The 22606-nt window shown below is 60.9% G+C and overlaps 4 protein-coding genes across 11 annotated transcripts; 1 reads left to right on the forward strand and 3 right to left on the reverse strand.

The window, feature by feature from the left end:
- Positions 1-250: 250 nt before the first annotated feature.
- Positions 251-1462, forward strand: SMIM12 (small integral membrane protein 12). Its single transcript, XM_071767810.1, has one exon. The coding sequence runs from the start codon at positions 524-526 to the stop codon at positions 794-796; it is 273 nt and encodes a 90-aa protein (XP_071623911.1). The 5' UTR covers positions 251-523; the 3' UTR covers positions 797-1462.
- Positions 1463-6213: 4751 nt separating this feature from the next.
- Positions 6214-14630, reverse strand: GJA4 (gap junction protein alpha 4). 3 transcript variants are annotated; one of them, XM_071767582.1, is made up of 2 exons: positions 14540-14630; positions 6214-8304 (listed from the first exon to the last, which is right to left on the reverse strand). In XM_071767582.1, exon 2 carries the CDS (start codon positions 8282-8284, stop codon positions 7262-7264), a length of 1023 nt encoding a protein of 340 aa, XP_071623683.1. In that variant the 5' UTR covers positions 8285-8304; positions 14540-14630; the 3' UTR covers positions 6214-7261. The 3 variants fall into 3 exon arrangements, with proteins under 3 accessions (XP_071623683.1, XP_071623682.1, XP_071623680.1); XM_071767581.1 differs by lacking the exon at positions 14540-14630 and adding an exon at positions 11055-11146; XM_071767579.1 differs by lacking the exon at positions 14540-14630 and adding an exon at positions 9156-10414.
- On the reverse strand, positions 10546-14667 carry GJB3 (gap junction protein beta 3). Of its 4 annotated transcripts, XM_071767587.1 has the most exons (4): positions 14540-14667; positions 13357-13494; positions 11529-12316; positions 10546-11229 (listed from the first exon to the last, which is right to left on the reverse strand). In XM_071767587.1, the coding sequence occupies exons 3-4, from the start codon at positions 12284-12286 to the stop codon at positions 11214-11216; spliced, it is 774 nt and encodes a 257-aa protein (XP_071623688.1). In that variant the 5' UTR covers positions 12287-12316; positions 13357-13494; positions 14540-14667; the 3' UTR covers positions 10546-11213. The 4 variants fall into 4 exon arrangements, with proteins under 4 accessions (XP_071623688.1, XP_071623684.1, XP_071623685.1 ...); XM_071767583.1 differs by having other exon boundaries at positions 10546-12316; XM_071767584.1 differs by lacking the exon at positions 13357-13494 and having other exon boundaries at positions 10546-12316; positions 14540-14619.
- Positions 14668-18349: 3682 nt separating this feature from the next.
- LOC139807214 (gap junction beta-5 protein-like) lies at positions 18350-21212 on the reverse strand. 3 transcript variants are annotated; one of them, XM_071767855.1, is made up of 2 exons: positions 20576-21212; positions 18350-19512 (listed from the first exon to the last, which is right to left on the reverse strand). In XM_071767855.1, exon 2 carries the CDS (start codon positions 19486-19488, stop codon positions 18682-18684), a length of 807 nt encoding a protein of 268 aa, XP_071623956.1. In that variant the 5' UTR covers positions 19489-19512; positions 20576-21212; the 3' UTR covers positions 18350-18681. The 3 variants fall into 3 exon arrangements, with proteins under 3 accessions (XP_071623956.1, XP_071623958.1, XP_071623957.1); XM_071767857.1 differs by lacking the exon at positions 20576-21212 and adding an exon at positions 19808-20396; XM_071767856.1 differs by lacking the exon at positions 20576-21212 and adding an exon at positions 19686-19799.
- Positions 21213-22606: the final 1394 nt, after the last annotated feature.

Consider the following 22606-nt stretch of genomic DNA (forward strand, 5'->3'; position numbering starts at 1 on the left):
GGGGGTCTCCCCGGGGCTCTCCCCATGGCTCCCCCCATGGCTCTCTCGGGGGGTCTCTCCAGGTTCCCCCCATGGCTCCCCCCCATGGCTCTCTCGGGGGGTCTCTCCGGGGCTCTCCCCGGGGGTCTCTCCAGGCTCCCCCCATGGCTCTCCCCGCGGGTCTCCCCGCACCTCCCGCTCCTCCCGCCAGGGGGCAGCCCCGCCCGCCCGCCCGCGCTCCCGCCGCTGACCGGAAGGGGCGGTGCCGGAAGGGGCGGTACCGGAAGCGGCGGTGGCGGTGGCCGGGCCCAGGTGAGCGGGGCCGCCCGGTGCTCGCTGCGGGGTCCGGGGGAGCCCCGCGGGGGGTCCAGGGCTGCGGGGTCCCCGATTCCCTGCGGGTTCAGTGCCGAGTCCCCCGCTGCGGCTTTGTCCCCTTCTTCCCCCCTCCCCCTCCCTCCTTTCCCGGAGCTTTTCCCGGGCGCTGCTTCCCCCGAGGCCTCCGGTGGGGTCCGGGCCCGGTTCGTGACCTCCGCTTCTCGGCGCCATGTGGTCCGTGCTCTGGGCGGCCGTGCGCTCCAAGGCCCCGTACGTCACCTTCCCGGTGGCCTTCGTGGTGGGGCTGGTGGGCTACCACCTGGAGTGGTTCCTCCGCGGGGACCCCCCGGCCACGGAGGAGAAGAGCATCTCGGAGCAGCGGGAGGAGCGGAGGCTGCAGGAGATCGCAGGCAAGGACCTGACCAACGTGGTGAGCCTGAAGGACAAGCTGGAGTTCGCCCCTCGGGCCGTGCTGAACAGGAACCGCCCGGAAAAGAGTTAATAAAAGTTGTGTGAGCAACCGCGGGGCCCCTCGGGAGCCGCTGTGCCCGGGGCTGGGGCCGTCTGGGTCCCCCTCAGCTCCCCTGTCACCTGCAGAGCTCCCAGCAGCCTCCCTCCTGCACCAGGGCAATGTGTTGTGTCTGCTGCTGCTCTTCACCCTCTGGAGGGTCGGGGTTTGCCCACCCCATGGATGTGCTCGAGACGCAGCCCCCCGAGCTCGTCCTCTGTGTCAGAGCAGATGGGAGCTGTGGAGGTGGAGCAGGACTGCAGCTCATCTCCTCCTCCAGCCACAAAACCCTTCCCGGCCTCCTGCCACCCACATCTCTGTAGCTTTGGCTTCTTCCATGGTGTGAAAATAGAAGAGACTTGGATGTGAGTGACCCGGGGTGGGGGTCAGGACTTGCTGTCCTGCTGGCAGCTCTCCCGTGGCTCCCTGCAGCCCCCACCCACAGCACCTGCTTGACACCCACGGAACCTGCACGTGGTGGAGATCTCGGGAGCACAGCAGCAGCACCAGGCTTCGCAGGGAGGAAGAAGGGGGAGGTTTAAGTCTGGGCCCTCCTTCTGCCAAGGAGTCCCAAGTGTGGTGGTGACTTGGGGCTGGTGTGTAGAGAATGGGGAGATCTCTGCCCTGTATGGGAACTGCCAGAATAAACTTCTGTCCCTCCTTGGGCTTCTGTGTCTTCTGCATCAGCACCTGGCCCCAGCTCTAGCTCAGAGCACATTCCTGCTCCTGGTTCCAGAAGGAACTCCTACGCTGGGAGAAACATTGTCCCTGACCTGGCACTGACCTCCGGGCCTGGCACAGGGTGGCAGACAGGAAGGAGGGGGAGGCACTGACATCCCCAGTGCCTCCTCCTGGCTCCCCGGGCCACGTCATCTGCTGCCCTTCAACCCCCTTATCAAGAGGAGGAGGGATGTGGCAGTGCTGGGTGGGGTCCCAGGGGACATGGGGGGGTTGTCCCTCCTGGCAGTGAGTTCTGGGGACCAGTGTCTGCTGTCTCCTCCATCCTCAGGCAGCACCAGGCGCCCCGGGACCAAACCCCAGCAAAAACAAAGCCCAGGGGTAACCCTGCTGGGGCTGGAGCCGGGGTTATCGCTGCCTCCAGGGTTGTTTTTTTTTCCCCTGGTGCCTGAGCCAGGCATTGCTGCTGCCCCGGCCTGCCCTTCCCCTCCCGGGGAACATCAATCTGTCCTGGCTGCTGCAAAGCCCTGAGGTCAGCAGCATTTCACACAGCTCTGTGCCTGCCCTGCTGACAGCTTTACTGCTGTGGGGCTGTGTGTCTGTCCCCAGCTGCTGTCCCAGGGCTGGAGCACTGCCCTGGGCCAGGATCACAGCTCTGGCCCACGGGGGACACGCGGGTCTTGGCCACCACGGAGTGTCAGGGCAGCTGAGGGGGGGTCGGAAGGTGCAGGAAGGGTTTTGGGGTGATGCAAAGGTTGTCCCCACACTGCTGCCTCCGTCCAGTACTGGGGTTCACAGCACCCCTGGTGCCATCACCTGGGTCTCCTGGCAGGCTGGCACTGACCCCCTGCCCACGGCCTCTTGTTTTCCCAACCTGGCCGTTCCCTATTGTGTGCTGGGGTGGGAACGGTCCCGTCCCTCCCCCCAGCCAGGACCAGCTGGACCCAGCTCGGAAACGTCTTCCCAAATGCCTTTGTTCACCCCGAGACCGAGCGGCTCCTTCAGCTGTTTATAGCCCATTGAGTGCCTGTTCCCAGGGCCGCCCGGGCACAATTGGGCTTTGTCGGGGCCTCACTGCCCCATTTCCTCCCCTGGGCCCCCCCGGTGTCTGTCGTGGGGGGTCTGATCCTGCGCGGTGCTGGAGCGATGCCCTCGGCAAGAACCGAGCCCCGGTGTTGGCTGCACCGACGGCGCTGGGCCGGGCAGCCCCTGCCCTGCTCCCACCGCATTCCCAGATGGATTCCAAGGGAATCCCCTCCGTCCCCAGAGCTGCCGTGGTTCCCCGCAGGGGTGCAGCAGCTTCCCAGAGCTCGGTTGCCTTTCTCCTAAGGCCTCGGGGCTGTAATCCCACCCTTCCTCCCATTGAATCCCAACAATGTGCAGCCTGGGAAGCTCCGGCTGGATAAGAATAGGAGGTGGTGAGCACTCGGGGCTGGGGCAAGCAGCCTCGGTGGCTCATGAGGAAGCTCGATTGAATCAACCAGAAGGCTAAAAACCTGACATCCCCCCCCACCTGCACACAGCACCTCCAGCCTGTGGTGATCCTGCTGCTCCCAGCACAGCAGCCATGCCAGCAGCCTGTCCAGGGAGTCCCAGGCCTGGCCTGGAGGTCAGTGTGTGGGGGACAGTGTCCTCCTGGGACTTGTCTGGCTTCAGGGAAGTCCCTGCAGCTGCGCCACAGGGCAGGGATCCAACCCAACAGCTGCAGCAATTGGATCCCAGGGGATGGGCACAGCTGCAGTGCAGGCAGTGAGACCCCCCCGGACCCTCAGCACACACCTGGATGTCTGCAGCAGGCATGGGGTTAGATCAGAGCAGAGCTGCACCAGCTGCAGGGGGCCTGGGGACACTGTGACCCTGTGCTGGCACAAGGGCTGCTCAGAGCCATCGGGCTCTTCCTGCAGTGAGGGTGCTCTGGGGAGAAGGGGGGTGCTGGAGGGGGATCCAGAGGCACTGACATTTGTGGAGATGTCACCCTGGGGAACACAGGACCTGCAGGCAGCGTGGTGTCTCCACAGCCCCAGGACACAGAGGGTGCTCACCCCAGCTGCACTGGACAGCAAATGGCAGATCCACACCCCAGCTCCAGCATGTCCCCCCCATCCCCTGGGGACACCCCCTCCCTGACTGTCCAGCCTGGGCTGTTTTCCCAGGCTCCCATTTTGCCCTTTCCCTGAGTGTAGCAGAGTCCTTTCCCAGCCTCTCTGTCTTGTCTTTTCCTGCAGGGCCCCCCTATGCAGATCTTCTGGCCATGCCTGACACCTCCTCTCTAGGACAGCAAAAGCCCCCAAGACCCGTACAAGGGGAGCAGCTCAGCTTTGCACAGCACATCCCTGGAGCTCTGGCCAGGGACAGCTACAGCTGTACACCGTCCCTTCCCACTCAGCATCACCTCTTGTTGCATTCCCATCCCCAAGACCCCCCAGGACCTTGCTTTTAGACCACATCAACTTCTCCAGGCCAGGAAAAGCCCCCAGCAATGCAGGCAGCAGCCCCTGCCCTCCCTCTGCTACACTGGGACCATGCCCTGAGCCACTGGTGAAGGCAGGACCCATCCCTGGGTGGGCACAGGGTGCTGGGCACTGCAGTCCCTTTGCCTCCATGCGAGGAAGGGGCTGGAGGGGAGGAGGGGACAATGTCAGGATGTGGGAAGTCCTCGGGGCCATTGAGCGCGTTTCCTCCCGTTCGTGGTTCTCACGCGCGTGGAGGGATAAAGATAACCAAATATAACCCGTGCTGGGATGGGGGGTGGAAGGGAGATCCTTGGGGTTTGCGTTTCCTTCACTGGGCACTGTTGGCAGCAGTGCTGGTAAGGGCAGGACTGTAACTGGTTTGGTGCTGCCCCACTGGGGAGGTGCTGGGGGGGTGCTGGGGCTCAGGGGGTCTTTGCCTGGCCCAGGAGGCAGCTCCTGCCCACTTCTGCTTCTCCCAGGGGGGCTGTGGAAAATGGGGTGACCCTCAAGCAGAGGCCTGGGCATGGACAGGACCCAGTGGGACAAGGGGATCGTGCTGTGGCATCCCCTTGCCCCTCTGCCCTTCCTCCCCTCTCCCGCCGTGGCTCTTCCTGCGGGCGAGTTGGATTCAGACACTTGCTATTTTCTATGCACTGGAAAAGCTTAAAAATAGACTCCTTGGTGCTTGGCCAGAGCCTCAGGCTGAGCCTTGCAGGCACAACACGGCTCAGGAGGAGTCTTCATGTCTCCTTTCCTTCTGGTGGGTCCCAGTGCCCCCATCTCACAGGGACCGTGCCCACTGCCCGTTACCCTGGAGCTTGGTCTTGGGGGTGCCCATGGGGAGCCCCTCACTGCAGCCTCTGCCAGGCATCGGGGGACAGGGCTGGGAATTGGGGCAGCAAGCACCAGTCCCAGAAAGGGACCGGAGGGGTCTGTTTACTCAGGAGGGAGCACAGAGGTGTGAGAAAGGCCACGCGTGTCCCACGGGCTGCTGTTTGTCCCCAGGCTGTGCCAAAGGGCTTCACCAGGCCAGCCCATGGTCCTTATCAGCTACAAACTTTTATTTGCCTAAGGGCCACCCGTCCCCACCTTTTGGGGGGCTGCTGCCAACACCAGCCCCACTCCTGCCCCCTGCCCGGCCCCAACACACAGGTGAGCCCCTCCGTGTTGTTGTTAGCCTGTGGGTCCCGGTGGTGTGGGGTCACCCCAGCCACCCCCAGCCACCTTGTCACAACATGGGAACAATAGTGGGACAGGGAGCTGTTTGCTCAGCAGCCGGGCACTGGCTCCAGGCAAAGGGGGGGTGTGAAGGGGGGGGAGGGTCTCAGCCGTCTTGTTTTCCACCTTGCAGGGATGTTTGGAAAAGTGTGATGCTCCCCCCGTGCCAACAAAAATATCAGCCCAGGAGAGGGGAGGTGAGTGGGGAGAGCTGCCTGTGGGTAAACACACAGCACGGCTGCACCGTTACCTTTCACACCAGCGTTTCCTCCTGGCCCAGCACACCCCAGAAAGCCACAGCACTGCGGGGCTCTGCAGCTCTGGTCTGGGGTCCCCATTGCACTGGAGTGTCCCAGGGGGTCCCCACTGGGTGATGGTGTGAGTAGGGAAGGGTTTCTCCAGAGGGGATCTGCCCCAGCATCCTCATGAATGGCTGAGGGGAGGGCTGAGAACTGGTGCTGTGCACCCCGGATCCCCACCCCAGGGGATTTCAAGCCCCCCCAGCCCCCAACAGGGAGAGGAGCCAAGGGTCAGGCTCGGCCAGCAGCCCAGGCTCTGCACCAAGGGCAGCTCAGCCGGGTGCCTCCCTCTTCGCTTCCTCCAGAGGCAGATGGCAGCGATATCGCCCCGTATCACCCATATTTCATTTTCTCCAGGGTATTTTTAGTCCGTCCCACACTCGCTGAAGAGGCCCTCGGCTGAGAGCAGGCTCTGCCCTAGGCTGCCTTGGCCAGAGAAACCAAACAGCTCCAGCCGCAATGAGTGCCTTTATCTGCCGCTCATTTCCACCTATTATGCAGCCCTGAGTTTGCCTGCGGGGCTGAGCTCTGCTTGGGGACACCCGGAGCCACCCCATGACAGCCCCTGAGCTGAGGCTGGGCAGAGGGAAGAGGACATTGTGCTGTCTGGGGGAAAAGTGGCACCAGCAGCGCGACTAGGGACCCCCCCCTCCCTTTCACCCCAGCCCCATCACCCCTGGGACAGCAGCTTCCCTCTCCCAAACATCCCCTTCCCCTCTCTCCAGGTCAGGCAGAGGCTGCAGGAACCACAGTCACACCGTGCTTCACCTTTATTCCATTCATCCAGCTTTATTCAACAAGTTGCAGCACTGGGTCTGCAAGGGGGGGGAAGGAAACAGCACTGAGGGCTGTGCCCACATCCCACACTAGTGCCTGGGTCACGCAGGACCCGCAGCCCCCCGGTCATGGCAGAACCTTCCCCTTTCACAGCATTAGGGGACAGGGGGGCTGAGGAAGTTGGGCAGTAGTTGGTTCTTCCATATGCCCCCAGCACCTGGGCCCACAGCAGGAGATGAGTAGTGCAAAGTGATAAAACCAATAACCCCCCCACCCCAACCCAGGCTGATTCCTCCCCAGAAAAACACAGGGCTCAGGGGCATCTCCCCAGCCCCCCTGCACCTTTAAGGCAGAAAGCTCCGTGCTCAGGCCAAGAGGTTAAAAATAACTTAAGAGGCACAAATCACATGGGAAAGGGTCCAGGGCCAGGACACCGCGGGGGGAGCTCACAGTCCTGGGGCACCCAATCAGTGACCCTGCAGCCATCGGGTTCTGCTGGACACCAGAGCCCCAGCTTCGAGCTGCTGGCCCCATGTCGGGCTGACAGGAACAGGACAGGGCTGGCTGCCAAGACCCCATCAGGCAGCACAGCCCCTGCCCAGCTCCCCCCAGCCCCCCGGGGCTCAGTGCATTCCCAGTGGAGGTGAGGGGCTTCCCACAGCCTGGGGCTCCGACAGGTCCTGGGGTCCAGCTGAGCTTTGGCTCCCAGGGGGCAGCAATCTCCACCCACTGCAGCCCTGGGGACAGCCTGTTCCCAGCTGCACGGTTCCAGGGATTTCTCCCTTTCCCACGGCGAGGCACACAGGACACGGCGTCCCAGAGAACTTTCTGCAGTTTCCTTCCTTGCAGGGTCTGTGGGGAGGCTCCGCTCGGCCCTGCTCCCAGCATCACAACCCAGGGGCAGAACCTCCAGGGGGGAACCAGTCCATAGGGCACAGCACCAGGCAGGAGGCAGCTGCCTGCCCACGGCCAGCACCTTCACAGGCACGAGGGACCAAGGAAGGTCCCCTCGGCCAGCCAGGGCCAGCCTGGCACTAGACATACTGCTTTTTGGAGGCTGAGCTCTCAGGACGGCCGCACAGCTTCTCCTCCAGGGTGGGGGCTTCAGCAGCCCTGGGGGCATAGGGGTCAGACAAGGGTCTGTTACCCAGTGCTAGGTTCTCCTCGTTGTGGAAATTGGCCCAGTTCTGCTCACTGGAGAGCTTGTTGTAGGCCTGGTAGGACGGTGTGTGGCTTTCAGCCATGGGCAGGAAGGGGTAGTGCTTAGGTGCGTAGGGACCCGAGGCCGTGTCATCGGCAAAGTTGTCCCGGCTTGGGGCACTCGGCTTTGACACCTTGATTTTGCTAAACAGGTTCTTGCAGCAGAGGTGGAAAAGCTCCAGGAGGTTCAGGATTAAGGAGATCAGGCCCATCACCAGCATGAAGACGATGAAGATGCTCTTCTCAGTAGGGCGGGAGATGAAGCAGTCCACCTGATGGGGGCACGGGTCCCTCTTGCACACGTAGCGGGGCACCATGGAGAAGCCATAGAGGTACCACTGGCCAACGAGGAAGCCAGCTTCAAAGATGCTCTTGCAGATCACGCTGACGATGTACGTCCACATCAGTGCCCCTCGGATCTTGAGCCGTCCGTCCTCTGTCATGTAGATCTTGGACATCTTCTTCTCCACAGCTGCCAGAGCCTGCTCGATATTTGGGTCCTTGCTGTGGATAGCCCGGAGCTCGCTCTCCCGTTGCTTCAGCTTCTCCTCCCTCCGGGAGAGATAGACAACGTGGCCAAGGTAAATCAGGGTTGGGGTGCTGACAAAGAGGAACTGGAGCACCCAGTAACGGATGTGGGAGATGGGGAAGGCTTTGTCATAGCAGACGTTGGTGCAGCCTGGCTGCTTGGTGTTACACACGAAATCCGACTGCTCGTCCCCCCAGACGGACTCCCCGGCCAAGCCCAGGATGAGGATGCGGAAGATGAAGAGCACGGTGAGCCAGATCTTCCCAATCACAGTCGAGTGCTCCTGGACTTGGTCCAGCAGTTTCTCCAGGAATCCCCAGTCACCCATCTTCTAGGGAGCTCGTGTCTCTGCCAGCAGAGAGGGGAAGGGAACCGGGTCAGTGCACAGGGCCTGCAGACAGGGCTACCTCAGCCTCAGGCTTTCTCGGGACAGAGCTGCTCGGCACAGGGTCTGAGGAGCATCCCACCCCCGGGGGAGAGAAGCCAGACAACATTCCCGAGCCCAGGACTGCTCCTCCTGCATCCCAGCGCAGAAACACGGGGCTGGGGGAGAAGCGGCAGCGCAGGATCCGCCTCCAGCAGCACCCACCCGTGGCTGCTCCAGCCCGCAGCGAGGGGGTCCCTGCCCGGGGCTGCCCCGGGAGTCAGGACCGCAGCACGGCGGGGGGAACACCGGAGCTGCCCGGGTTTGTCTCTGCTGCAGCCCCCGGGCCCGGCTTCACGGGAGGGCAGAGAACAGCACGGGAAGCACGAAGCCACCCTGACACCCACCCCAAACTGCTGGGAGGTGCCCTGCCAGCCCCCTCGCTGCGGCGCGATGCCCCCCAGTCCCCAGCGCGCTCCTACCTGCCCAGGGACCCCCGAGACCTCTCACCGCACACGACCCCGGTGCTGCTCCGGGGACCCACATCCCCCCGTAGAGCTCAGCACTACAGCCCGGCTGGGAGAGAGGGAGAAACCCCCACCCTGACTCCTAATTAACAGCTGCTAATTAATTAGGCAGAGATGTCAGCTGCGCTGTTAAGGGCACAGCCAGCCGCGGTGGGGCGAAGGGATGCTCGGGCTCAGAAAGTGGGTGCAAGTGCTGCCCCGAAGCAGCACCCGAAGGTGCCAGCGGTGAGGGGGTGTCCCGTATCCCCGAGCACGGTGTCCCCGAGCGGTGCCCGATGTCCCAGGGGTCCGGGGAGCTCCTCACTCACCTCCGGCTCGCCGGGTACGTCCCGCCTGGCTCGGGCCGCGCTGGGAATGAACGGCCGGGCCGGGCCGGGCCGGGCCTTGCCAGACTCGGGGGATCCGGGGGAGGAGCGCGGGCAGGAAACTGGGGGCCGGGGCTTAGCGGCGAGCCCGGCCGCAGGTGTGCGGGGCCGCCCCGTCCCGCGGCCCCCGGCCGAGGGGGAGGCCCTGGCTGGGAGGGGCGCTGAGGCCGGGAACATCGCCCGGACAAGACCCCCAGCGTTGCCGGGATCCTCGGGGACAAGCAAAGCCGGTGAGGGGCGGCGGGAAACCCGGGTGTCCCGCTTGTCCCGAGCGGGCTGCGGGGACAGTCTGGTGGCCGGGGCTCTGCCACCGGGACAAATCCGCCGAGCGGGAGAAGGACCCGCTCAGGATTCCGCGAGGATCCTGCCCACGGGTGGGACCCTGGGCAGGTCACCCCACTGCGCGCCCCCAAAGCACCCGCCATGGAGGCTCCGGGGGAGCCAGGGTCGGGGGACGCGGCGGGCTGTCCCTGGGGATGCTCCGTCCCCTTTCTGCTCCGGCCGGGTCCCGCCGCGGGTCCGTGCGATGGGCGCTGGGTGGTGCTGGAGTCACACCGGAGTCACACCGGAGCCACCCCGGAGTCCAGCGCGACCCTAGTCCCGTCTCCTGTCTGGTTACCGGGACTAGGACCCGGCATCAGGTTTTCACCGGAGCTTTTCTGGGGGGAGGGAGAGCCAGACGGGGCTCTTAAGGGCAGTTTTGGGCATGTTTTAATGACGTATTTTATGCACATACAAATATTGGAGACTTTGGGGAGGGAAACCCCCTGTGTTTGCCACTCTCCCTGTCCCACAGCAGCCCCAAGGACTGGCACATGTGGCATGGGCTGCGTGGGGCCAGCCCGGGGGAGCTTGGTCTCCCCAAACCAGAACCCAGGACAGTCCTCACACACATCAGGAGCTGCTGCCTCTGCCACACTGAGACGTGGCATTTCCTGCTCACCCACAGCGCTGAGCTGGAACTCCATTGTTACGTTTAATATAAAATAATTGCTGTGCTTCAGGTAACACCCCTGCTCCACACCTCAGCACCAGGGTGCTGCAGAGCCCAGCACCCATCTCCTCTGGCACAGGCTGCCTGGTGCCCAGGGCTGGCACCATAGGTACTGGGGTGCCCATGGGAGCAGCCAGTGCTGGAAGCACTTTTCCCATGTCCCTGCACAGCCACGTCACTTTCCTGGCAGCGTGGGCATCACTGTCACAGTCTCTCAGAGTGGCCCAAGCCCTGGCTGTGTCCATGCACACTGTGACACACTCCTGGGTCTCTCCAAGGCAGGGCCACAGCTGGCTGGGGCACCAGCAGGCTCTCTGCATAGCGCTGCTTAAGGAGAGATTAAATGGAAATAATTTCTATTTATTGTAATATTTGTCAAGGTTTAGTAAATAATTGATGCTGATCCCTCCTTGATTTCCTTGGGGGCCAGCCAGGTTCTGCCAAGTTAAGGTTTAACACCGCGTGACAAGCTGGGAGGAGGCAGTGGGGACAGATGCTGGGCACACCAGCCCTGGTGCTCAGTCTGGCTGTCCTGGCTGGGCAGGGAGCAAGGAGCACCCGGCCACAGGCTCCTGGGGAACCTCCACAAATCCATTTCTTCTGGTGTCACCAGTCCACTCGATTTACAGCACTCGGAGCAGGTCCTGGTGTCTACAAACTGTTCAGTGTTTAGTGGCCCAGTGGATCCTCAGCTGATGCCGTGTGTGACACATCCATGAGGGGTCAGGGGGACACGTGAAGGCACTGAGGGATGCAGCAGAGCCAGCAAAGCCATCCGAGCAGGACACCAACACTGCACTTGCATGAGCCAAGGGGGAAAAGGGCTCCCAGGGCTGCCCTTGCCTTACCTGTGTCTGCTCGGGCACCTGTGGGCTCCTCCTGGAGGACTTGGGGTTTTTTGGGTTTAGTCATTTTTCACATGGGTCGACTCTGGAGTGTTCAGGGACTTGGCAGGCTTGGAAAGCTGCTGGGCCAAGGGGAAGGTGAACCGGCTGGGATGGGCGAGCTCACAGCTCCTCACCTCTGTGGAAAGAACAGACACCCTCAGGTATGACTTCGGGCAGCTGGCACCCACCTGCCACTGCTTGTGCCTGCACCGTGGGGACACCCAGGGGTGTGCCCAAAGCAGAGGAGAGTTCCCATGGATGTGTCCCCTCTCTTTCAGCACCATCCAGGTTTAGACTGAAGAGTCTGATGGTGGCACCACCAGTGACTCCTTCTGGGTCCAGGCATTCCTGGAAGCATCTCCCTCCCTCTTCCCCTCCCAGCACTGTCAGACAGCAGTCAGGTTGGGAGCTGAGGCCTGCAGGGGTGTCACACACCTCGTCTGGGACTTGTTGTCCTTCTCCTCTGTCTTGAGGTGGCACGTGCAGGTGGAGGTCTTGCTGTAGCTGAGGGAGCGCTTCGTGGACTTCCTCCACCTCCGTGTGCTCTGCACAACCCGCTTGAAGATGAGGTAGAAGATTTCACAGACAGTGAGGACGATGCAGATGGAGGAGGCTCCAACCATGAAATAGGTGAAGACTCTTTTCTCAGTTGGCCGAGCAATGTAGCAGTCTACAGTGTTGGGGCAGGGCTCCACATTGACACACTTGACCAGCCGTGGCAAGTCAAAGCTGTCCCACATCTTGTGGAGGAGGTAGAGGAACATGATCTCTACGATAAGCTTGAAGAAGAGGCTGAGCAGGTAGGTCCACCAAAGCCCACCGTGCTTCTTGCCCGTGTTGCTGTAGAGCTTGGGACAATTCTCCCCGTTTTTCTCCCTGTTCTTCTTCTCCCGGTCCTCCCGGTAGGCCACGTGCATGATGACCAGGAGGGAAGGGCAAGTGACAAAGATGAGCTGGAGGGCCCAGAGGCGGATGTGGGAGATGGGGAAGAAGTGGTCGTAGCAGACGTTGGTGCAGCCCGGCTGCCTCGTGTTGCAGTCAAAATCCTTCTGCTCATCTCCCCACACGCGCTCTGCTGCCACCACGTAGACCAACACACGGAAGACAAAGACCACAGAGAGCCAGATGCGGCCAAAGGCCGTGGAGTATTTATTGACCCCACTGAGCAGGGAGTGCAGCGTCCTCCAATCCATGGTGGCAGGTGGAGACCAAGGTCACCCAACCTGGAGAAACAGCAGCAGAAGTAGGAGGTGACGAGACACCGTGGGAGACAGCAAAGGGGAAAGCCCATCTCTGGCTGTACCTAATCTCATTGACCTCCTGGACTCTGTCCCCTACCACGTTACACTCACCTGGGGTGGGGCAACCACCCTCTTTTCTCCCCAGGGTTTTGTGGGGCTCATGCATGCCCTCCACAAGTGTGTTTTCTGGGTGGGTGGGGACCTTCACCATGAGGGAGATTTCCAGGGGGTCTCCCGGTCTTCCCTGAGCCTCAGTTTCAGGGGTAAAATGGGCTCAACTGGCTGCTGGGTTTTGCTAGTGCTAAGAGCTGAGATGCTGGGCCGTGTCAGGGACCGGTTTTCTCTCTGGCAAGTGACACCCGAGGCATCCCGAGCACGGGTGAGGGCAGAGCTGCTGAAAGTGAGAGTCCACTCGCACCGTCCTGGCACCGAGGCCCCGTGCCGGCCAAACCGGCTCCGCGGCTCAGCCTGGGGCTGTCCCGGTGTCAGGAGGGCGGTGCTGAGCCCGACCCGGAGCTGCACAGTGCCGGGACCGACAAATCCCGAGGGGCTTTATCCAAAAGTGAGTTGGCTCCGTGCTGTAAAGATCTCTCCTGCGTCAGAGGACCTTGCAGGACAGCGGGATGGATCCAGCCCTGCACCCCTGGCTTTGCAGGAGTTGCTTTGAGTAATGCACAGCCCTGCTGGTGGGAGCATGGGGGGGCTTTGCAGTGGGGGTGAAGACGAGACCAAAGCCCCCCCATGATCCCAGGGAGGGCCAAGCCCTCAAAAGACAGACACCAGCAATGCTCAGAGGAGACTTTTTGAAGCCTCTTTGTGTTTGCAGGAATTAGTCTGGTTCTGAGAGGAGCTGCCAAGTTTTGCCAACGTCCGTGCCTGATGGCAAAGACACCAGTTTAGGTCAGATCGAAAGCCTCGTTCAACCCCAAACCCTGATTCCTTCATCCCCAGCTACTCAGGTCAATCACCATCCCACTGAGGAGCTGCTGCCCAATGCCCAGCCGGTGCCTCCCAAGATGTACCTGGAGGTGGCTGCTCAGGCTCCTTCCCTGCTCACCAGGAGCTGTGGGCTGGGAGGTGCCCAGAGCTGGGCATGGCCAGGGGTGCTGAAGGTTCCCACATCCAGGGAGGGCTGCGTGGCACTGCGAGGTGTCCCAGGGCTGCAGGGAAGGAACAAAGCCTGGAAAGCTGCCTGGAGTCCATACCTGTCTGGGGCCACTTCACAGTGAGCCCCTAAACTGTTACTGAGCTCCCTAGCCTGGGGACACCCTAAGAAGCACAACTGAGCCAAGTGGAGCAGAGCTGGGGTCCAGTGCCAGTGGGTGCTGAGTGCCAGGGCAGTGCTCCCACCCATCCCTGTGGCTTTACACTGGGGAGCAGGCAGCCACTGCTGTCCCTTCCCCAGACAAAAGCTGGTGCCAAGGCAGAGCCTGGGCTCATGGCTAACAATGCCCCTTCACCAGCCTTGCGGGTTCACCCCAGACCCCATCACTCACGGGTGATGCCACCCACCCCCCACCTGCCCAGCACCCACCTACCTGGTTCAGCCCCGTGCTGGTTCCAGCCACAGGCCCGTGGTGGGTTGGGAAGGGGCAGGGGCGCCCAGGGCCCAGCCCGGTACCAAGGGGTGTTCTGCAGCACCGTGGGAGCCCCGCAGCCCGGCTGGTGCTGATTGGCAGCCAGGCAGAGCAGGGGCAACGCTGTGGCTGTGCTGGGTTCTGCCTGCAGCACCGGTTTGCCTCCCGCCAAACCCAGCACCTCTGCCAACTCTCAGCGTGCCAACCCTCTGCGTCACCACCGCCTCCTGCCCCGCGTGGGTACAGGGCGTTGGGCCCCAAAACTCCCAGCTCTTGGGGTGCAAATGCAGCAGAGAGGGGGCTGTGCACCTTCTCCTGGGGGGCTCAGTCTTTTTCAGTCCTGGGGAAGGGCAGTGGGATGGAGGAGCAGGGCTTGGAGTGGCCGTTCGTGCCGCTCGGGGTGCCACACTATGCCACCCCTTCCACTCACCCCCCGGGTACACAGCCCCCAGGGCCAGGGTCCCCTGCACTGCCTGTGGGGTCCCACTGTGACACCGTGTGCTGCCGTTGTCCCCACCTTCAGCCACCCCAGCCCCAACACAGCTCCCACCTGCACCCTGCCAGCCCCCTGGGGTCTGTCCCCCACAGCCTGCAGGTCCCCACCATCCCCATGAACACCCTGAGGTACCTGCCCAGCCGGTGAAGAGCCCGAGGGGGGTGGTCAGATCCAGGCACCTTTGGGAGCAGGGGAGCCCTTTCCCGGCTCCGTGTCGAGTTTTGTCGGCAGCGCTGAGCGTGTTTGGGGAGGTGAGGAGTAGTTTGTTCTCTTCCCAGGGACTGGGTGAGTCTGGCAAACACCTCCCGCGGAGGCTCCGCTCTGCGCACATGCACACACACGCTGGGGTTGAACAATCAAGGCGGGTCAGGTCCTGCAGGGCGAGCAGCAGGGTAGGAACCCTCTGCCAGCACCTCCTGCCAGGTGATGCTTCGGCTGCGGGCGCTGCAAACCCTGCAGCAAACCCTGGGCAAAACCGGAGCGGATGGGGCTCGCCCCTTGACTACGGGGCCGCCGGTGACTGTTGCTAACAATCACAAATTGCGCAATTATCACTCACTTTTTCTAATGATTTTGCCTTAGTAATACTTGGGCAACAGTTCATCCGTGCCTCCAACCTACAGCACCCAGCGGCCACCGCCCTGTCGGGGCCGAGGTGTCCCAAATGAGACTTTTTCCAACGAGTGGCACACAGCGGGTGGCACAGCATGGCACCGGGGACCCTGCCCTGCCAGGTGCCCCCAGACCTGTCCTTGCGGGCCCCGGGATAAGTTCTGGTAGCTTCCGGGAGGCTGAGCCGGCCTCTCCCCCCGCAGCAGCCCCATTTCATGCCTCTGCAGACGTGGCCGGGGCAGGAATGTGTTTCCGCTCAACTCGTGGTTTACCCGGGCTCTCTGCTGCCCCGAGGCTTTCCCGGCACGGCTCCGGCACGCCCCGGGGCCAAGCACACTGTGGCATTTTCCTTGGCGCCTGGCCCAGGTCACCCACCCCTCCTTTGGGGACAAGTTTGAAGAACCCCTCCGGGTGCTCGGCGCTGGGAGAGGTTCTGCTCCCGAACTCCTGGCAGACAAGGAGCCTCTCACCCAGCAGCCTTTGGCTTCGGGACTGGGGGGCGGGGGGAGGTCAAATGAAGCGTGTGTAGAGATTTGCGGGGCTGGGCAAATAGGGGGAGAGGCTACGGGAGCCCAGGAAACCCTTGTGGGATCCTGGGGGTGCAGATCAGGGTGGGCCCAGGGGAGAAGGAGGGTACAGGGACCCTCATCCTGCAGGAGAGCAAAGCGAGGGCTCCCGGAGTCTCCCCTCAACTCGGAGCTGCCTTGGCAGGATCAGGAATTCGAGCTATGCTGCTGTGGAGAGCTGGACCTGCGGCAGGAATCTGGGGGCTGTGGCCTTTGAGTTGAAAAACCCAGGACAGAGGGCAGGTGGTGAGAACCACCAGCAGGTCTGATTTGTTTGGAAGGCAGCAACTCCCTGCCCCCAGGAAAATCCTGTCAAGACCAAGTGAAGAGTGGGGCCGGGTCACACCCCCCCTCCCCCCAGCAGCCTTTCAACTGCAGTTTTGGAATTTTCAGGAGAGGCCGCTTGGCCACTGCAAAAAAAGTCCAGGTGCTTTTTGGCACTGGCAGAAGATTTCCCCTGAGGCACTTGGGTGGGGAACAGAAACACCCCTGTTTTGCAGTGCCAAGCGTCCCAGCAAAGGGCAAGTCCCTGCACCCCACTGCCACCTGATCCCGCGTGGGCACAGGGACGCCGTTTTGCCACTTCAGCACTGGGGAGCCCTTAGAGGAGCTTCAGGTAACACCACCCTGATCCAGCTTAGTGGGGTGATGGGTAAAAGGCTTCATTCAGTGCCAGGTGTGAGCAACAAAAACACCCAGAGACTTCCAGTGGCTCAACCCTGGGTGCTCCATAAAGGAACAGCCTCAGCAGCAGAGCCAAACCAGCTGGAAAAAACCTCAAGGTCTCTTTAAAAGAATCTTAAACTGGGCATAGTGAGAGGCAGCACTTGACCCAGCCCTGCCTTGGATGTCCAGCTCCCTGACAGCATCCTGGCCATCCCACTCCAGGGCCTTGTCCCCAGGGAGGTGGCCTCCCACTCAGTGCAGGAGTCACGGGAGCCTGGGAGCCCGGACAGCCACTCAGTCCAGCACTGCTGATGTAAATTCAAGTTTCTCTTCAATTCTCAGCAAACAGGAAAGTTTGGAGCAGTGTAGAAACAAGCCTGCCCTGGGACAGAGAGGCTACCTCAGCTTGTGCCTCCATGCAGGCCAGGCCCTGCATATCCCTGGCTGGGCTGGAGTTACTGATGGGTTTGTTTTAAAACCTCTCTCCCCAAAATTCATCGGGCCTCCAGGGTACCCCACAAGCAAATACAACCTCCTGTAAGATGATGCAAAATATTCAGTTTTCCTTGTGACAGCCCCCAGGACTTTTTCTTCCCCACCGACACCAGCCCTGCCTATTGCCCCAGGTGTCCCAGGAGGTGGCACAACCTCCAACCCTCCTGTTTCTGCAGCAACCTCAGCTCCCCTTGCTGCAGATCTCAGGAACACATCGGAAAGGATCAGCCAGACTTCCCATTTGTCCAGCAGCCGATCCCAAGCCCAGATGGTGCAAGACACCCGGAGCTCTGTGGGGGGACAGGACAGGACTCCTGCAATGCTCCCAGACGAGAGGAAGCAGCACAACAACAAAAGGCAACTGGCTCGTCGGGTCTCTCGCAATGCGCAGCAGCTCCGGGCTCCGGGCGCTGCCTTGATGTGAGGAGCCGGGCAGGGTGGCTGCTCCGGGGCTCAGCTCTGCCCCCGCCAGCCCTTGCAGCTGGGGAACACCTCGGGATTGTGCTAATTGAGGACAGTCTTGATCAACCGCGACTAACCTGGCTTGAAAACAAACAGCCCAGCCCTGGATCTTTAAATCAGAGGCAGTGGCTTGCACACACACACAAAAAAAAAACCCCAACTTACATTGTCCGAGACGAAGAGCCTCAGTAAAGAAAATTTTCAGGTGGATAAACCAGCAAGCACAGCAACAAGAGCAGCCAGAAGGAGATGAATGAAATCCACCTGCACTTCACCATCTGCCTCCCATACCCCAGAGGTCCCCAGACTCGCTGATGTCTGCAAGGAGCCACCATGTCCCCAGTGGGTTCTGGGCTGGTGGCAGTGATCCCCCAGTATTCCCTCCACAGCCCCCACAGCTCCCAGTTCAGCACATCCTGGCTGGTTCCACTCCCTGGGGTGGGCTGTGGGAAGGGGCTCAGCTTTGCTCAGCTGGTTCATGGGCTCAGTCATGCTGCAAACAGGCAGTAGGTGCAGCAACTGGGCATGAAGAATGACCTGATCCAAAAAGACACAGCGAGGGCAGCATCCCCTCCCCGTGCTGCCTCCTTTGCAGCAGAGCCAGTGAGTGCCAGGGCTGCTGATGCTCCTGGAAAAAAAAAAAATAATCACACCCTCTAAATAAAGCAAAACCAGTAACTGATCGAGCTGCATGTTCAACGTTAATGTTACTTACGAGTGCATTTGCCATGAAATTATTGTTAATTATTCATCCTGGCTAATGCTCAGTTACCGCTGATGGCCTCAGAAATTGCAGTGCTGCCTGAGTCATGGCAGAACATGACATATTACAGCAATAAACAAGATCATATTCTGCCATTTAATGTTATTGTTTAATCAATGGTTGGGGTGTTCTTCCTCCCCTGTGTTCGGCTGTTTTGGTCGGGTGTTTTCCTCTGGCAGGGCAGGAAGAGCCAGCAGCCCAGGACAAACTCTGCCTGCCTGGCCAGATCTTCACCCCTGCACTTGACCACGGTGGCTGCCACACCAAGCACGTGCTCATGTCCCCACTTGGCTCATGAGTGTCATTAATGACAATCACACCCATCTGAAACAGCCCCAATTCTTCCAAGAGGTGGAGAACAACCACTTTGGCCATTGCTTCTTAAGGACAGAAATTTTTATTCATTGTAAGGGTACAGCCAGGACCAGCTAAGCCAGCCTGGAGGGACGGGATTGACCTCTGGACACTGCTGCCAGCTCCCAGACACCATGGAGCTGCTTGTCCCTCTTGGTTCTTGGGGACCACAGTGTCCCACAGCACAGGGTTACCTCAGATTCAGCTGAACCATGTCATGTGCCTTTCCCAGGACAGGAGAGAGCCCTCAGGCACAGCCCAACTCCAAGGTGCTGCCACCACCACCTCCACTGTGGGGATGGAGGAGGAGGAAGAGAATGCAGGGAGAGAGCCTCTTTCTTTCCCCCAGAGCAGCTCTAGGGAAGAGTCTCCTCCTCAGGCAGCGTGCTGGGGATGGAGGCTGTGAGAGGGATGGAGGCCACGGGGGGATTGTAGTCTGTCCCATGAAAAACCTGCCCCTCCGTGCCCGTGGGCTCAGGGTGGGAGGGAGCACAGTCCTGGCTGCTGGCCAGGAGGCACTCGCGGCACCTCTTGCCGATCAGGTAGGTGGCCTCCATGAGGCTCAGCACGATGCAGATGCAGGTGGTCACCACCATGAAGAGGGTGAAGATGGTCTTCTCAGTGGGCCGGGAGATGAAGCAGTCCACCACGTTGGGGCAGGGGGGCAGCTCACACTTCACCAGCCGGGGCAGGGTGTAGTTCCTGTAGAAGCGGTAGAAGATGTAGAGGAAGACCACATCCACGCCAGCCTTGAAGATGAGGCTGAGCAAGTAGGTCCACCAGAGCCCCCCTCTCTTCTTGCCGGGGCTGAGGTAGACGTGGTGGCAGCCGTCCCCGCCGGCAGCGCGGCGCCTCTGCTCCTTCACCTCCCGGTAGGCCACGTGCATGGCGACCAGGAGGGAGGGACAGGTCACCAGGATGAGCTGCAGGGCCCAGAGCCGGATGTGGGAGACGGGGAAGAAATAGTCAAAGCAGACGTTGGTGCAGCCCGGCTGCCTCGTGTTGCACTCAAAGTCCTTGTGGTCGTCGCTCCAGACCCGCTCGGCAGCCACCACGTAAACCAGGAGGCGGAAGATGAAGACGATGGAGAGCCAGATGCGGCCGAAGGCTGTGGAGTACTTGTTGACCCCACTGAGAAGCCCTTCCAACGCCCCCCAGTTCATGATCCCCCGATCCCGTCAGCGAGCCTGGGGGTGGGGGCAGAGAAGGCACAGTCACATCCAACAAGCAGCAAGAGGTCCCCATCCTGCACTCCTACCTGCCCCAAAGCACCAAGCTCCCCCCTGGGTGGCCCCTGGGGACCATCTCTGGCCTTTGCTCAGGCATGGGGACACAGACCCACACCTTCCCTAGCACAGACCTGGTTTGGGTGACATGCCCCCCCCGCGGGGTCCCACCAGAGCTCCCTGGTTCAGAAGCATCCTGCAGGCAGCTCCCGGCTCATCCCCCCCGCTGTCCGGCTCCCCCCGCCCCGTCTCTCACCTCCTTGCCCAGGTATTTGTTATTCATTTCCCTCCCGTTGCCGGGCCCGGCCCGGGCAGGCAGCGAATGGGAGCAGCGGGGCCGTGACTCACCCGCCAGCTCCGCGGCTCCTCCGCCGCGTCCTCTCCCACCGCTGGAATCTGGAATCTGACATCGCCTCCGCTCGCCCCGCACCCACCCAGCCGTGCCCACACACCAGGGGAGGACACGAGTGGGCATGGGACAGGTGCTCATGCAATATTGAGGGGACACCACAGAGGAGGGACAAGGGGGGGAGGCTGCACGCCGGGGACCCCAGAACCCGTTTGCATCAGCTCCAGCTGATCCCAACCCGCAGCAGCACCGGAATCCCCAGCACCTGCTCCATCCTGGCTCACATCCTGATGGATAAATGCATCCACAGGGCGTGGAGCTGCAGCCAGGTGGGATTCACAGGGCTGTGTTTGGCACCAGCTCTCTTTAACCACTTGACACACCAGGAGAATAACAAATCCTCCTCATTGTCCATGATCTTAGTGTGAACACATCCCCCTGCTCCGCCCGGCCCGGCCACATACACCCTGGGGGGGGCCAGTAGCTCCTGGGAGACGCACACACAAACCCCACGTTTCTCCTTCCCTGCACTTGCTCAGACACCAGCCCGGGATGAGCCCATCACCCCGGCATCGGGCCGGACGCCGTGCCCGCTGGCAGAGTCGCCTTCCTCACCCCCAGCTCTGTGTTCCCCGGGCCGGGGGCTGCAGCCCTGGGGAGTTTCGTGCCCCTTACCTGCCCAGGCCAGCGCTGCTGCCCGTCGGAGCTCAGCCGTGGCAGAAGCAGCATCGCCCGGTGTGAGAGAGGCCCCAGCGGTGCCTGAGTCATCCCCTGGGATCGAGGAGGAGATTCCCAGGGGGTTGGGACGGGTTTGGAGGCAGATCCCCCACGTGTTCCTGTAGGCTGCCAGATCTCCCTGGGTCAAGGGCTGCCCCGTGGCCCATCCTGCTGCCCCACTGGAAAGGGGCATGTGGGCTCAGGGCCAGGTGCCGAGGGGTGCCCAGCGGGTCCTGGGGTCCCTTCACCACCCCCTGCACCCATCCTCGCCTGCTCAGACCTGCAGGGTGACATGGCCCAAGCCTGAGGCACTGGGAGCTGCTCAGCCAAACACCTCCCTTTATAATCCCTTTTCACTCCACCTTGCACCATGCCGAGAACTCCAGAAGAGACTTTATCCCTCCCCACCTCCTGACAAGTGGGTGGCTATTGATTATTTCACCGGGATTTGATTATCCACTTTTCCTGTTTTCCTGTCCTCCCCTCACCTGCAAGCTGGCACAAGTCTCTGACCCATCACCAGTGTCCAGGAGGTCCCCCAAGATGAGCCCCCAGCTCAAAGAACCCCATTTTTGAGCCCTGCTCCCCAGCATGCAGCTCTAGAGGCACAAAGCCAAGTGGGGGGCTGTTGGGTGGGGGTTCAAGGTGTGGGTGCCTCGGGATGCGAGAGCTCAGGTAATGCTGGAGTCATTTGAGGAGTTTCATTTGCTGGAGTTTCATTTGCAGTTCCACCATTTCTGGTTTGCTTTTTTTTTTTTTTTTTTTTTTTTTTTTTTTTTTTTAATGAAGAGAAACAAATCTAAACAGCTGTAAAATAAATTACCATTGTTTGCAGATGGCTCCAGGGAAGAGTTCTGCAGTTTGAAATCAAACAAGCCCATTTCTGTTGTGTTCTCTGGTTTTTTTTTACATACCTGTGTGGTGGCAGTGGAAAGAGGTTTCCAGGGGCTGTGTCCCCACCGTGTGGAGGGACTGGAGCAGCACCCATCCTGCCAGGCCACCCAACTTCCCTCCACATCCCACTGGTCAGGACTGGGCAGCTGAGCCCAAGTGGAGCTGACCCCTGGCTGCCTGCCTGACACTTGGTGGAAGCAAAAGCCAAATAAACAGAGAGAAAAAGCAGAGAGTGAGGTGATGCCAGAGGCAAAAGCTGCTGGGACACCATGTCACCTTCAGACAGTGCTGGCCCCAGCCAACAGCTCCTGGTGCAGCCTCTGGGCTGGCCAGGACAGAGCTCCTGGTTCTGGAGCTGCCATCCCACCACTGAAATTCTCTTGAGATCCCAGTTTGCCAGAAGCAGAAGAGGGGTGCACCCTCCAGCAGCCCAAACCAACCATCCCATGTAAACCCCCAGTGCTGGGGGCACAGAGCTGTATTAATGGCAGCACTTCATCTTCCAGGAACAACCCCCATTAGTACATTTTCACTACAACATGAAATATTAATAACACTTTGCATTTATATAGTGTCATTCATCCCGGAGTCACCAGCCAAGCTCCTGACATGAATCAACCACCACAGCCAGCTCTGAAGGAGGCAGGTAAATAGGATTATACCCATTTTCCAGCAAGGCACAGGGTTTCAAAGCATCTCCCATCCCTCTGCCAGCAGCTCCTGCAGGTTTCAGTGCCTGACACCATATGGGTGAGAGGTTCCTGCTCTCTCCAGCCCATCCCCAGGAACAGGTGACTTTACTGAGGATGCCAGCAGCCAGGCTGGGCTGTGCTGTGAGGCCAGCACCCATCTGGGGCTATTGGCTTGGAATAAAAATAACAGTCAAGGAAGGAAATATGGTTTACATCTGTGCTGTTAAGAGTGAGCTGTCTGGGTCCTCTTCTTGGAGAAAAATCCCATGGGCACGTGGAAAAATCCAGGACCATCTGCAGAACCTCACCAGTCCCAGCAAACCTCATTCCCAGGCACCAGAATGACCAGGCAGCTCTCCAGGCCTCTGTTTCACTTTCAGTCAGGTGAAACCACCAGTGATAG

Source organism: Heliangelus exortis, chromosome 24 (genome assembly GCF_036169615.1).
Source record: "Heliangelus exortis chromosome 24, bHelExo1.hap1, whole genome shotgun sequence".
Lineage (NCBI taxonomy): Eukaryota > Metazoa > Chordata > Aves > Apodiformes > Trochilidae > Heliangelus > Heliangelus exortis.